The sequence below is a fragment of the Lonchura striata genome, chromosome 38 (genome assembly GCF_046129695.1).
Source record: "Lonchura striata isolate bLonStr1 chromosome 38, bLonStr1.mat, whole genome shotgun sequence".
Taxonomy (NCBI): domain Eukaryota; kingdom Metazoa; phylum Chordata; class Aves; order Passeriformes; family Estrildidae; genus Lonchura; species Lonchura striata.
The window spans coordinates 2,544,813-2,558,006 of NC_134640.1; the positions used below are offsets into that span (position 1 = coordinate 2,544,813).

Here is a 13,194-nt window from a genome sequence, read left to right on the forward strand (position 1 = left end):
AAAATTACCCCAAAATGGCCCCAAAGCCCTCAAATTCCCCAAATGGCCACAAAATTACCCCAAATTCCCCAAATTCTCACAAAGTGATCCCAAAATGGCGCCAAAATTCCCCCAAATTCCCCCAAATTCCTATAAAATGGCCCCCAATTCCCCAAATTTCAAAAAAAATTCCCCAAAATGGCCCAAAATTCCCCAAACTCCCACAAAATGATCCCACAATTCCCCTGAATTCCCATCAAGTGGCCCCAAATTCCCCAAATTTCCCCAATTCCAAAAAAAAAAATCCCCAAACTTCCTCCAAATTCCCACAGAATTCCACAAAATGTCCCCAAAATTCCCTGAGTTTCCCTAAAATGGCCTCAAACTCCCCAAAATTCCCCAAATTTCCCCGAAATTCCCACAGAATTCCCCAAAATGTCCCCAAAATTCCCCAAATTTCCCCCAAATTCCCACAGAATTCCCCAAAACGTCACTGAAATTTCCGAAATTCCCCCCAAATTCCCACAGAATTCCCCAAATTTCCCCCAAATTCTGCCCGAATTCCCCAAAACGTCCCAAAATCCCCCAAAATTCCCGGAATTCCCCAAATTCCGCCGTTTTCACGCGCGTTTTTTTATTGGAAAGAGCGAAATTCCCGTAAAAATTTGCATGCGGGGGGCGGGGCCTGCGCGGGGGGCGGGGCTTAAAGAAAGGGGGCGTGGCCTCATCCAGGGTGCTGTGGGGGCGTGGCCTGAGCAGAAAGGGGCGGAGTTTGATTGGGCGGGGCAGAAAGGGGCGGGGTTTGATTGGGCGGGGCAGAAAGGGGCGGAGTTTGATTGGGCGGGGCAGAAAGGGGCGGGGCTTGGTTGGGCGGCGGTTGATTGGGTGGGGCAGAAAGGGGCGGGATTTGATTGGGTGGGGCAGAAAGGGGCGGGGTTTGATTGGGTGGGGCAGAAAGGGGCGGGGCTTGGCCAAGGGGGCGTGGCCGGGGGGGCTCCCGATGATCCCAGCCCCCCCCACCCGCCCGGGGTCATGGGGAAGGGGAAACTGAGGCACGCTGGGCCAAACTGGGCCAAACTGGGCCAAGGAAACTGGGACAAACTGGGCCAAACTGGGCCAAACTGGGCCAGGGAAACTGGGACAAACTGGGCCAAACTGGGACAAACTGGGCCAGAGAAATTGGGACAAACAGGGCCAAACTGGGACAAACTGGGCCAGGGAAACTGGGACAAACTGGGCCAGAGAAATTGGGACAAACGGGGACAAACTGGGCCAGGGAAACTGGGACAAACTGGGCCAGGGAATTTGGGACAAACTGGGCCAAACTGGGCCAGGGAACTGGGAGTTACTGGGCCAAACTGGTCCAGGGAAAATGGGGGAAACTGGTCCCGTATAAGGCAGGGAACTGGTCTGGACTGGTCCAAACTGGTTCAGGGAATTACTGCGCCAAACTGGTCCAGGGAACTGGGAGTTAATGGGCCAAACGGGGACAAACTGGGCCAGGGAAATTGGGCCAAACAGGTCCAAACTGGTCCAAACTGGTCCAGGGAACTGGGGGACACTGGGCCAAACTGGCCTGGGGAAGTTGGGCCAAACTGGTCCAAACTGGGACAAACTGGGCCAAACTGGTCCGGGGAAATTGGGGGTTACTGGGCCAAACTGGTCCAGACTGGTCTAGGGAAATTGGGTCAAACTGGTCCAAACTGGTCCAAACTGGTCCGTACTGGTCCGTACTGGTCCGTACTGGTCCAAACTGGTGGGGGCACCCCGGGGGTCCCAGCCCCCCCCTTTAAGGCACTGGGACCCCCCGGGGGTGGGGGGGAGGGGCAAAATGGGGCAAAAAATGGGGAAAAAGGGGAAAAAAGGGAAAAACGAGAAAAAAGGGGGAAAAAAGGGGGAAAAAAGGCCAAAAATTGTTCAAAAAAAGTGGGGAAAAAAAGGACAAGAAAAGGACAAAAAAGTCAAAAAATAACAGAAAAACCCAAAAAATGATCAAAAAAAGCAAAAAAAAAAAAAAAAAGTCAAAAAATGGGGGAATGGGAAAAAAAGGGAAAAACGGGGAAAGAAGGGGAAAAAAGGGAATTTTGGGATCCCCCAGGGAGGGGAAATTTGGGCAATTCCATCCAAAAAATGACGATTTTGGGGCTCCAAAAAATTGACGATTTTTGGCACCCGGATTTTGGGGTCCTGAGGGGGATTTTGGGGGATCCCCGTGAATTTGGGGTGAATTTTGGGTAAATCTGAAAAGTGAATTTTGGGGGATTTTTGGGGTGATTTTGGGTGAATTTTGGGTGATTTTGGATGAATTTTGTGGTGAATTTGGGATAATTTTGGGATAATTTCGCGCTGATTTTGGGATAATTTTGGGATAATTTCGGGCCGATTTTGGATGAATTTTGGGGTGAATTGGGGATAATTTTGGGATAATTTTGGGCTGATTTTGGGCTGATTTTGGGGTGAATTTGTGCTGATTTCGGGCTGAATTTGGGGCCGATTTTGGGGTGTATTTGGGAAAATTTTGGGATGAAAGCAGGATAATTTTGGGATAATTTCGGGCCAATTTCGGGGTGAATTTGGGATAATTTCGGGATGGGGCCGATTTGGGGCCGATTTCGGGGTGAATTCGGGATAATTTTGGGCTGATTTTGGGGTGAATTCGGGATAATTTGGGGCCGATTTGGGGCCGATTTGGGACCGATTTTGGGGTGATTTCGGGATAATTTCGGGCTGATTTTGGGATAATTTGGGGCCGATTTGGGGCCGGTTTGGGGCCGATTTTGGGGTGAATTTGGGATAATTTCGGGATAATTTGGGGCCGGTTTGGGGCCGATTTGGGACCGATTTTGGGGTGATTTCGGGATAATTTCGGGCTGATTTTGGGATAATTTCGGGATAATTTTAGGCTGATTTGGGGCCAATTTTGGGCCGATTTGGGACCGATTTTGGGGTGAATTCGGGATAATTTTGGGATAATTTCGGGATAATTTGGGGCCGGTTTGGGGCCGATTTTGGGGTGAATTCCGGCCGGTTTGGGGCCGGTTTTGGGGTGAATTCCGGCCGGTTTGGGGCCCCCTAGACCGGCGTGGTTCTCCGGTTGAGGGTCCCGCTCCCGCCCCCCCCCGCCGTCTCCGCCCCTCCCCCCCCCGCCAGCGCCAGGAAGGCGCCGGGGCCGGGTGGGGGAGGGGCGCCGGGGGTGCCGGGGGGGGGCGGGGCGGGCTGGGGGAGGGGCGGGGCGTGCGGCGGCCCCTCCCCCCCCGGCCGAGGGTGAAGAGGGAGATCTCGGCGGGGGGGGGGAGGGGCGGCGGGGGGGGGCTCGCGGCTTTCCCGCGGCTTTGCTGGGAGGGGTGGGGGAGGGGCGGCGGGGGAGGGGGTGGGGGAGGGGGAGGGGGGGAGGGGTCGCGCGACTTGGCGCTGGAGCGCGAGCCCGAGCGCGAGCGGCGGCGCGCGGGGGGGGGGCGGGGCCGGGCGGCGCGGGGGGGAGGGGGCGGGGGGGGAGGGGCGCGGGGCGGGGGGGGAGGGGCGGCGCGGTGCCGCTCGATGTACAGGTTGACGGCCAGGACGCCGATGGCCTCGGCCAGGATGAACGAGACGCCGCCGAAGTAGAAGCTCCAGCCGTAGCTGTAGGGGGAGGGGCGGCGCTCCCCTCCCCCCCCGCCCGCCCCTCCCCCGCCCCCGCCCCCCGCCCCTCCCCCCACCCCCCGTACCGGGGGGAGGGGACCCCGCCCGCGCCCACCCCCCCCGCCGAGCCCTCGCCCGAGTTGGCCGAGATGTAAACGATGACGCCGACGATGTTGGACAGGCCTGGCAGCGAAGGGGTTAAATGGCTCGTTAATGGGGGGGGGAATTAATTAAAGAGCTAAAAAAGGGGAGAAATTAAAAAAAAAATGGGAAAAATGTAAAGGAAATGATTAAAAAATGGGAATGATGGAAAGGATGGTGGCGGCGATGTTGGACAGGCCTGGCAGCGAAGGGGTTAAATGATTCGTTAATGGGGGGGAAATTAATTAAAGAGGTAAAAATGGGGAGAAATTAAAAAAAAAATGGGAAAAAAATGGGGAAAAATGTAAAGGAAATGATTAAAAAAGGGGAATGATGGAAAGGATGGCGGCGACGATGTTGGACAGGCCTGGCAGCGAAGGGGTTAAATGATTCGTTAATGGGGGGGGGAATTAATTAAAGAGGTAAAAAAGGGGAGAAATTAAAAAAAAAATGGGGAAAAATGTAAAGGAAATGATTTAAAAAGGGGAATGATGGAAAGGATGGCGGCGGCGATGTTGGACAGGCCTGGCAGCGAAGGGGTTAAATGGCTCGTTAATGGGGGGGAATTAATTAAAGAGGTAAAAAAGGGGAGAAATTAAAAAAAAAAATGGGGAAAAATGTAAAGGAAATGGTTAAAAAAGGGGAATGATGGAAAGGATGGCGGCGACGATGTTGGACAGGCCTGGCAGCGAAGGGGTTAAATGATTCGTTAATGGGGGGGGGAATTAATTAAAGAGGTAAAAATGGGGAGAAATTAAAAAAATCGGGGAAAAATGTAAAGGAAATGATTAAAAAAGGGGGAATGATGGAAAGGATGACGCCGACGATGTTGGACAGGCCTGGCAGCGAAGGGGTTAAATGATTAATTAATGGGGGGGGGAATTAATTAAAGAGGTAAAAAAGGGGAGAAATTTTAAAAAATCGGGGGAAAATGTAAAGGAAATGATTAAAAAAGGGGAAATGATGGAAAGGATGGCGGCGACGATGTTGGACAGGCCTGGCAGCGAAGGGGTTAAATGGCTCGTTAATGGGGGGGAATTAATTAAAGAGGTAAAAAAGGGGAGAAATTAAAAAAAAAAATGGGGAAAAATGTAAAGGAAATGGTTAAAAAAGGGGAATGATGGAAAGGATGGCGGCGACGATGTTGGACAGGCCTGGCAGCGAAGGGGTTAAATGATTCGTTAATGGGGGGGAAAAAATTGCAATTAAAAAAATATGGGGGAAAATGGGGGGAAATTTTAAAAAAATTGGGTAAATTACTAAAAAAATGGGGGGAAAATTAAAAATTTGAAATTAAAAAAATAGGGGGAAAAAAAATTTTTATGGGGGAAAATTTAAAAAAAAGGGATGGATTTTGGGGTGGATTTTTGGGGTTTTGGGATGGATTTTGGGATGGATTTTTGAGATGGATTTTTTTATGGATTTTGCTGCTTTTTGGGATGGATTTTAGGGGTTTTTGGGATGGATTTCGGGGTTTTTGGGCGGATTTGGGGGTTCATACCCGCGGCCACGAAGAGGATGCCGGGATGGATTTGGGATGGATTTTGGGATGGATTTTGGGGTGGATTTTGGGATGGATTTTGGGGTGGATTTTGGGGATTTTGGGATGGATTTTGGGGCGGATTTGGGGTTCATACCCGCGGCCAGGAAGAGGATGCCGGGATGGATTTTGGGATGGATTTTGGGGTGGATTTCGGGGATTTTGGGGCGGATTTGGGGGTCATACCCGCGGCCACGAAGAGGATGCCGGGATGGATTTGGGATGGATTTTGGGATGGATTTCGGGGTTTTTGGGATGGGTTTTTGGATGGATTTCAGGATGGATTTGGGGATGGATTTTTTATGGATTTTGATCGTTTTTGGATGGATTTTCGGGGTTTTTTGGGATGGATTTGGGGCGGATTTGGGGTTCATACCCGCGGCCACGAAGGAGGATGCCGGGATGGATTTTGGGATGGATTTTGGGATTTTGGGATGGATTTTGGGGTGATTTCGGGGATTTTGGGGCGGATTTGGGGGTTCATACCCGCGGCCATGAAGAGGATGCCGGGATGGATTTGGGATGGATTTTGGGATGGATTTCGGGGTTTTTGGGATGGGTTTTTGGATGGATTTCAGGATGGATTTTGGGATGGATTTGGGGCGGATTTGGGGGTCATACCCGCGGCCACGAAGAGGATGCCGGGATGGATTTCGGGATGGATTATGGTATGGATTTTTTATGGATTTTGGGATGGATTTTCGGGGGTTTTTGGGGTGGATTTCGGGGATTTTGGGGCGGATTTGGGAGTTCATACCCGCGCCACGAAGAGGATGCCGGGATGGATTTTGGGATGGATTTTGGGATGGATTTTGGGATGGATTTTCGGGGTTTTTGGGGTAGATTTCGGGGATTTGGGGCGGATTTGGGGGTCATACCCGCGGCCACGAAGAGGATGCCGGCGCCGAGCACGAGGCTGGTCCTGGCCCGCCGCAGCGCGAGGCGGCCACGCAGAGCCCCCCCAGCAGCAGCAGCACCGCGCTCAGGATCGGGAAGATGCTCGAGGCCCGGACCACGCCTGCCAGCCAAACCGGCCAATCAGGGCCCGGCGCCGCTCCCCCGCCGCCAATCGGAGCCCAGCATTGAGAAGGGAGCGCTGGCCAATCAGGGAGCGGCATTGAAAAGGGATCTGGGAGTTCTGGCCAATCAGAGCCCAGCATTGAAAAGAGATCTGGGAGTTCTAACCAATCAGAGCCCAGCAATGAGGGGAGGGATCTGGGAGTTCTGACCAATCAGGGAGCAGGATTTTAAAAGGGATCTGGGAGTTCTGACCAATCAGGGAGCGGCATTGAAAAGGGATCTGGGAGTTCTGACAATCAGGGAGCAGCAATGTAGGGGAGGGATCTGGGAGTTCTGACCAATCAGAGCCCAGCGTTGAAAAGGAATCTGGGAGTCCCAGCCAATCAGCTGCCAAGATCTGTTAACTCCAGCCAATGGGAGCACAGGGAATGGGGACCAATCAGGGAGCAGCATTGGAAAGGGAATCCGGGGCATCCACCCAATCAGGAATGCCCCCTGGAAGGGGCCCTGTCATCTCCAACCAATCAGAGACCAGCAAGGAAGGGGAGGGGTCTGTTATCGCCAGCCAATGGGAGCGCAGGCATCGCTGACCAATCAGAGCCCGCCATTGGACAGGGATCTGTTATCTCCAGCCAATCAGAGTGCGGGTAGCCGAGAGCCAATCAGGGAGCCAGGATGGTTGCCATGGCAACGCGAGGCTGGGTACCAGAGCGTCGCCATGGCAACGGGAGGATGCCGGAAGCGTCGCCATGGCGACGGCAGCGGCATCGCCAGGATGGTCGCCATGGCAACGGGAAAGATGCCGGGAGCGTCGCCATGGCGACGTGAGGCTGGGTACCAGAACGTCGCCATGGCAACGGGAGGATGCCGGGAGCGTCGCCATGGCAACGCGTGTCTGGGTACCAGAACGTCGCCATGGCGACGGGAGGATGCCGGGAGTGTCGCCATGGCAACAGAAGCCGGGGTTTGGTTCCCACGGTGACACGGGACAAAGGCGCGGGCGGCGGCGGCACGGTCGCCGTGGGGACAGGGACACGGTTACCATGGTGACGATGAGGTGACACGGGTGACACAGGTGATAATGACAATCAGGTGACATGGGTGACAAAGGAGACACGGGTGACATTGGTCACTCACGGGAGCAGGTACTCGGTGCTGTCGTGGTGACGATGAGGTGACACGGGTGACACGGGGTGACACAGGTGACACGGTGGACACTGAGGTGACACAGGTGACACGGGGTGACACGGGTGACACTGACATTGGTCACTCACGGAGCAGGTACTCGGCGCTGTCATGGTGATGATGAGGTGACATTGACACTGAGGTGACACAGGTGACACAGGTGACACGGGTGACACGGGTGACACAGGTGACACGGGTGACACTGAGGTGACACAGGTGACACGGGTGACACGGGTGACAGTGACACTGGTCACTCACGGAGCAGGTACTCAGCGCTGTCGTGGTGACCATGAGGTGACACTGACAGTGATGGTGACACAGGTGACACAGGTGACAGTGAGGTGACACGGGTGACACAGGTGACACTGAGGTGACACAGGTGACACTGAGGTGACCCAGGTGACACAGGTGACACAGGTGACACAGGTGACACTGAGGTGACACAGGTGACACAGGTGACAGTGAGGTGACACAGGTGACACGGGTGACACGGGTGACACAGGTGACACAGGTGACACAGGTGACACGGGTGACAGTGAGGTGACACAGGTGACACAGGTGACACAGGTGACACGGGTGACACAGGTGACACAGGTGACACGGGTGACACAGGTGACACGGGTGACACAGGTGACACAGGTGACATGGGTGACACAGGTGACACGGGTGACACAGGTGACAGGGGTGACACAGGTGACACAGGTGACACGGGTGACACGGGTGACACAGGTGACACGGGTGACACGGTCACTCACGCAGCAGGTACTCGGCGCTGTCGTGGTGATGATGAGGTGACACTGACAGTGATGGTGACACAGGTGACACAGGTGACACAGGTGACACAGGTGACACTGAGGTGACACAGGTGACAATGACACGGTCACTCACGCAGCAGGTACTCGGCGCTGTCGTGGTGACGATGACGTGACACAGGTGACACGGGTGACACGGGTGACACGGGTGACACAGGTGACACAGGTGACACGGGTGACACGGTCACTCACGCAGCAGGTACTCGGCGCTGTCGTGGTCGTACTCCAGGTCCTCGGGGAAGTGGTTGATGCGCAGGCACAGCCCCCGCTTCAGCCCTGGGGACAGCGGGGACATCGTCCCCAACCTGTCCCAGGTGCCACCAACCCTCCCGAAACGTGTCCCAGGTGACACCAACCCCTGAACCACATCCCTGATGTCCCCAGTGATGTCCCCGATGACGTCCCCAATGTCCGCAAACCCATCCCAGGTGCCACCAACCCTCCAGAACCACATCCCAAATGTCCCCAACCCCAACCTAGATGCCACCAATGATGTCCCAGAGGCCACCAACCCCACCCCAGATGCTACCAACCCCACCCCAATGTCCCTAAACCCATCCCAGCTGCCACCAACCCCCTTGAACTATGTCCCAAGTGTCACCAATGATGTCCCAGATGTCCCCAAACCCATCCCAGGTGCCACCAACCCCCTTGAACCATGTCCCAAGTGTCACCAATGATGTCCCAGAAGTCCCCAAACCCATCCCAGGTGCCACCAACCCTCCAGAACCACATCCCTGGCGTCACCCAACCTACCCCAGATGCCACCCAACCCATCGCAGGTGCCACCAACCATCCCCAAACCCATCCCAGATACCACCAACCCCCCTGAACGATGTCCCAAGTGCCACCAAGCCCATCCCAGGTGCCACCAACCATCCCAAAACCCATCCCAGGTGCCACCAAACCCATCGCAGGTGCCACCAACCATCCCCAACCCCATCCCAGATGCCACCAACCCCGCTGAACCATGTCCCAAGTGCCACCAATCCCATCCCAGGTGCCACCAACCCTCCCCAAACCCACCCCAGATGCCACCAACCGCACCCCAGGTGCCACCAACCCCACCCCAGGTCCACCAACCCTCCCCAAACCCATCCCAGGTGCCACCAACCCCATCCCAGGTGCCACCAACCCCACCCCAGGTGCCACCAACCCCATCCCCAACCCCACCCCAGGTGCCACCACCCCATCCCAGATGCCACCAACCCCGCTGAACCATGTCCCAAGTGCCACCAACCCCACCCCAGGTGCCACCAACCCTCCCCAACCCCACCCCAGGTGCCACCAAGCCCACCGCGACGTCCCCGCCCCGTCGCGGGCGCCACCTTCGAGGCAGCAGACCCTCCAGAGGCCGGAGTGGGTGAGGCCGCCGTGGGCCGTGGCGGCGCCGCCGTTGGTGCCGTTGGCCGCCGGTGGCGCCGCCGGCGGCGCCGGTGGCGTTGCAGACGCGGGCGCGGCGTAGAGCCAGTAGTCGGTGCCGATGGCGATGGCCATGAGGCCGAAGGCCGCGAAGGCGCCCACGGCCGTCAGCAGCACCGGCGCCCCCCGCTGGCACCGCCGCGCCCCTCCCCCGCCGGGGCCCTCCCCCACCTTCCCCCAAACCCCCGGGGGGGAGGGGCTGCGGGGGGAGGGGGGAGGGGGCGGGGAGGGCGGGGAGGGGGGGGAGGGGCCGGGGATGGGGGAGGCGCCGCTCCCCGCCCCTCCCCCACCCCCAGCAAAGCCCCGCCCCCCACAGGGTGCCCAGGGTGGGGGAGGGGCGGGGAGGAAAAGGGGGGGGAGGGGCGGGGTGAGGGGTGGGAGGGGTGAAAGGGGGTTTGGGGGGTGGGGGAGGGGTGAGAGGAAGGGGGGAGGGGGTTAAGGGGTGGGGGAGGGGTTAAAGGGGGTTAAGGGTGTGGGGGAGGGGTGAAAGAAAGTTTGGAGGGTGGGGGAGGGGATTTTGGGGGGTTTTGGGGTGGGGAGGGGTTTAAAAGGGGGTTAAGAGGTGGGGAGGGGATTTTGGGGGGAATTTGGGTGGGGGAGGGGATTTTGGGGGGAATTTGGGGATTTTGGGGGGTTGGGGGATTTGAGGAGGTTTAGGGGGTGGGGGAGGGGATTTGGGGGGGTTTAAGGGTGTGGGAGGGGTTTGGGGTGGGGGAGGGCTCTTTAGGGGAATTTTGGGGGGTCCCGAGGTTTATTTTTTGGGGGGGGGGGGGTCGCAGGTGCTGCTGGGGGGGGCTCCTCGCTCTCGGCCAATCAGCTGCGGGGAAATGGGAGGAGGGGAAAATTGGGGAGGGGTCCGTGAACGCCCCTCCCCCCTTCAAAGAACCGGGAGAACCCCAAAATCCCTTGAGGACCCCCCAGAATCCCCCCAGGACCCCCCAAAATCCTTTTGAACCCCCCCTAAAACGCCCCAGACCCCTCAAGTCCTCCCCCAAAATCCCCCCAAAATCCCCCAGGACCCCCCAAAATCCCCTGGAGACCCCCCAGAACCCTCCCGGATCCCCTAAAACCCCCCCAGACCCCCCGAAAATCCCCCCGGGACCCCCAAAACCACCCCTGGACCCCCAAAACTCCCCCAAATCCCCCCAGAACCTCCCTAGGACTCCCCAATCCCCTCAAGACCCCCCCCCCAAACCCCCCCAAATTCCCCAGGACCTCCTAAGAACCCCCAAAACCGCCCCAGGCCCCCCCCAAAATTCCCCCAAAATCCCCCCAGGACCCCCCAAAATCCCCTCAAGAACCCCCCAGGACTCCCCAAAACCCTCCCGGATCCCTAAATCTCCCCAGAGCCCCCCGAAAATCCCCTCATGACCCCCCCAGGACTCCCCAAAATCCCACCCGGACACCCTAAAACCCCCCCAGACCCCTCTAGACCCCCCCCAACCCACTCAGAGCCCCCCAAATCCCCCAGGACCCCCCAAAATCCCCCCAAAACCCCCAGTACCCCCCGAAAATCCCCTCAAGACCCCCCCAGGACCCCCCAAAATCCCCCCAACCCCCCCGCCCCCCCTTTACCTCCTCACTCGCCGATCCCGCGCATCCCGGCCCCAAATTTCGGGGTTCCGACCCCAAATTTCGGGGTTCCGACCCCAAATTTCGGGGTTCCCACCCCAAATTTTGGCGTTCCCGGCTCCGATTTTGGGGGTCCCCAAATTAGGGGGTCCCGGCAGCTTCCGAAGGGGGGGGGGTCCCGCTGTCGATTTTTGGGGTTCCGAGCCCAAATTTCGCAGTCCCGGCTCCGATTTTTGGGGATTCCCTCCCCCAAATTTTTTTCCGGGGGAATTTTGGGGGATTTTGGGGGGATTTTGGGGGGTCTCGAGGCCGCCGATGCCGGGGGGGTCCCGGGGGGGATTTTTGGGGGGTTTTGGGGGATTTTTGGGGGTTCCCGGAGGGGTTTTAGGGGTAAATTTTGGGTGATTTTGGGGTTCCCGGGGGGATTTTGGGGGTTCCCGGGGGGATTTTGGGGGTTCCCGGGGGATTTTTGGGGGATTTTTTGGATTTTTGGGTATTTTTGGGTATTTTTGGGGGGTCCCGGGGGGTCCCCGCCGCCGGTGCCGGTCCCGGGTTCGGCTGCGACGTTTGGGGGGGGGGAGGGGGGGGAGGGGAAATGGGGGGAGGGGGGAGGGGGCGGGGCCTGGAAGGTTCTGCGGTGACGTCACAGGGGGGCGGGGCTCGGGGGTCCCGCGCGGTTCCCACGGCAACGGCGGCGGCGAGGCCACGCCCACAACGGGGAGGCCACGCCCACACATCGAAGCCACGCCCATCGCTGATAGGCCACGCCCACGAACTAGGCCACGCCCACGAACTAAGCCACGCCCATTGTGTATTAGCCCCGCCCACCGCGGGAGAGACCACGCCCCCAAAGCGAAGCCACGCCCCTATGGAGCCGCCCTCGGTGCTAATTAACCCCTCCAGACACTAATTAACCCCTTCAGGCACTCATTAAACCCCCCCAAAGTTCCCTAATTAACCCTGCCAGGCGCTAATTAACCCCAACAAAGTTCCCTAATTAACCCCTTCAGGCACTAATTAACGCTCTCAGTCTCTAATTAAGACCCCAGAGCTCCACTAAGTAAGCCCCCAGGCACTAATTAACCCCAGCAAAGTTCCCTAATTAATCCCTCCAGACACTAATTAACACCCTCAGTCTCTAATTAACCCCCCCAAAGTTCCCTAATTAAGCCCCCTGGCACTAGTTAACCCCTCCAGATACTAATTAACCACGCCAGGCACTAATTAACCCCTCCAGACACTAATTAATGCCCTCAGTCTCTAATGAACCCCCCCAAAGTTGCCTAATTAAGCCCCCTGGCACTAATTAATCCCTTCAGGCACTAATTAACCCCCCCAAATCCATAATAATTAAGCCCCCAGACACTAATTAACCCCTCCAGACACTAATTAACGCTCTCAGTCTCTAATTAAGACCCCAGAGCTCCACTAATTAAACCCCCAGGCACTAATTAACCCCTCCAGACACTAATTAACCCCCCCCAAGCCCCCTAATTAAGCCCCCAGGCACTAATTACCCCCCCCAAAGCCCGCTAATTAACCCCCCAGGGCGTGGGGAGGGAATTTTTGGGATTCCCAGTTTGAATCTGGGATTCCCAGTTTGAATTTCGGAATTCCCGGTTTGAATTTTGGGCCCGGCACAGTTTCAAATCCTTTATTGAGGTCACGTGATCCACCTTATTTACATCTTATTTACATATCTCCCCCTCCCCCCACCCCCCCAATTTTTTTTTTGCTTTTTTTTTACCCCTCCCCCCCCAAATTAATTAATTAATTATTCATTATTAATTAATTTGGGGGGGGGTCGCTACATATCGGAGCCGTTTTATTGCCACGGAAATTCGGGGGCGGGGCCACCCCAAGCCACGCCCCCTTCCTCCCCCCCGGGTCAAAGGTCACGGGGAC

The 13,194-nt window shown here is 56.9% G+C and overlaps 1 protein-coding gene and 1 long non-coding RNA gene across 2 annotated transcripts; both read right to left on the minus strand.

Moving 5' to 3' along the window:
• Positions 1-1,667: 1,667 nt before the first annotated feature.
• Positions 1,668-9,885, minus strand: CACNG8 (calcium voltage-gated channel auxiliary subunit gamma 8; the record flags this gene model as incomplete). Its single annotated transcript, XM_077789843.1, is given in 7 exon segments — positions 1,668-1,776; positions 3,511-3,597; positions 3,684-3,780; positions 6,157-6,216; positions 6,219-6,296; positions 8,488-8,571; positions 9,624-9,885. Coding segments are annotated over 7 exon segments (777 nt in total), but the record flags the coding sequence as incomplete, so codon positions are not given.
• A 595-nt stretch (positions 9,886-10,480) lies between these two features.
• On the minus strand, positions 10,481-11,862 carry LOC144248155 (uncharacterized). Its single transcript, XR_013341541.1, has 2 exons — positions 11,293-11,862; positions 10,481-10,534 (listed from the first exon to the last, which is right to left on the minus strand). It is a non-coding gene; the product is annotated as an uncharacterized LOC144248155 (long non-coding RNA).
• Between the last annotated feature and the right edge of the window lie 1,332 nt (positions 11,863-13,194).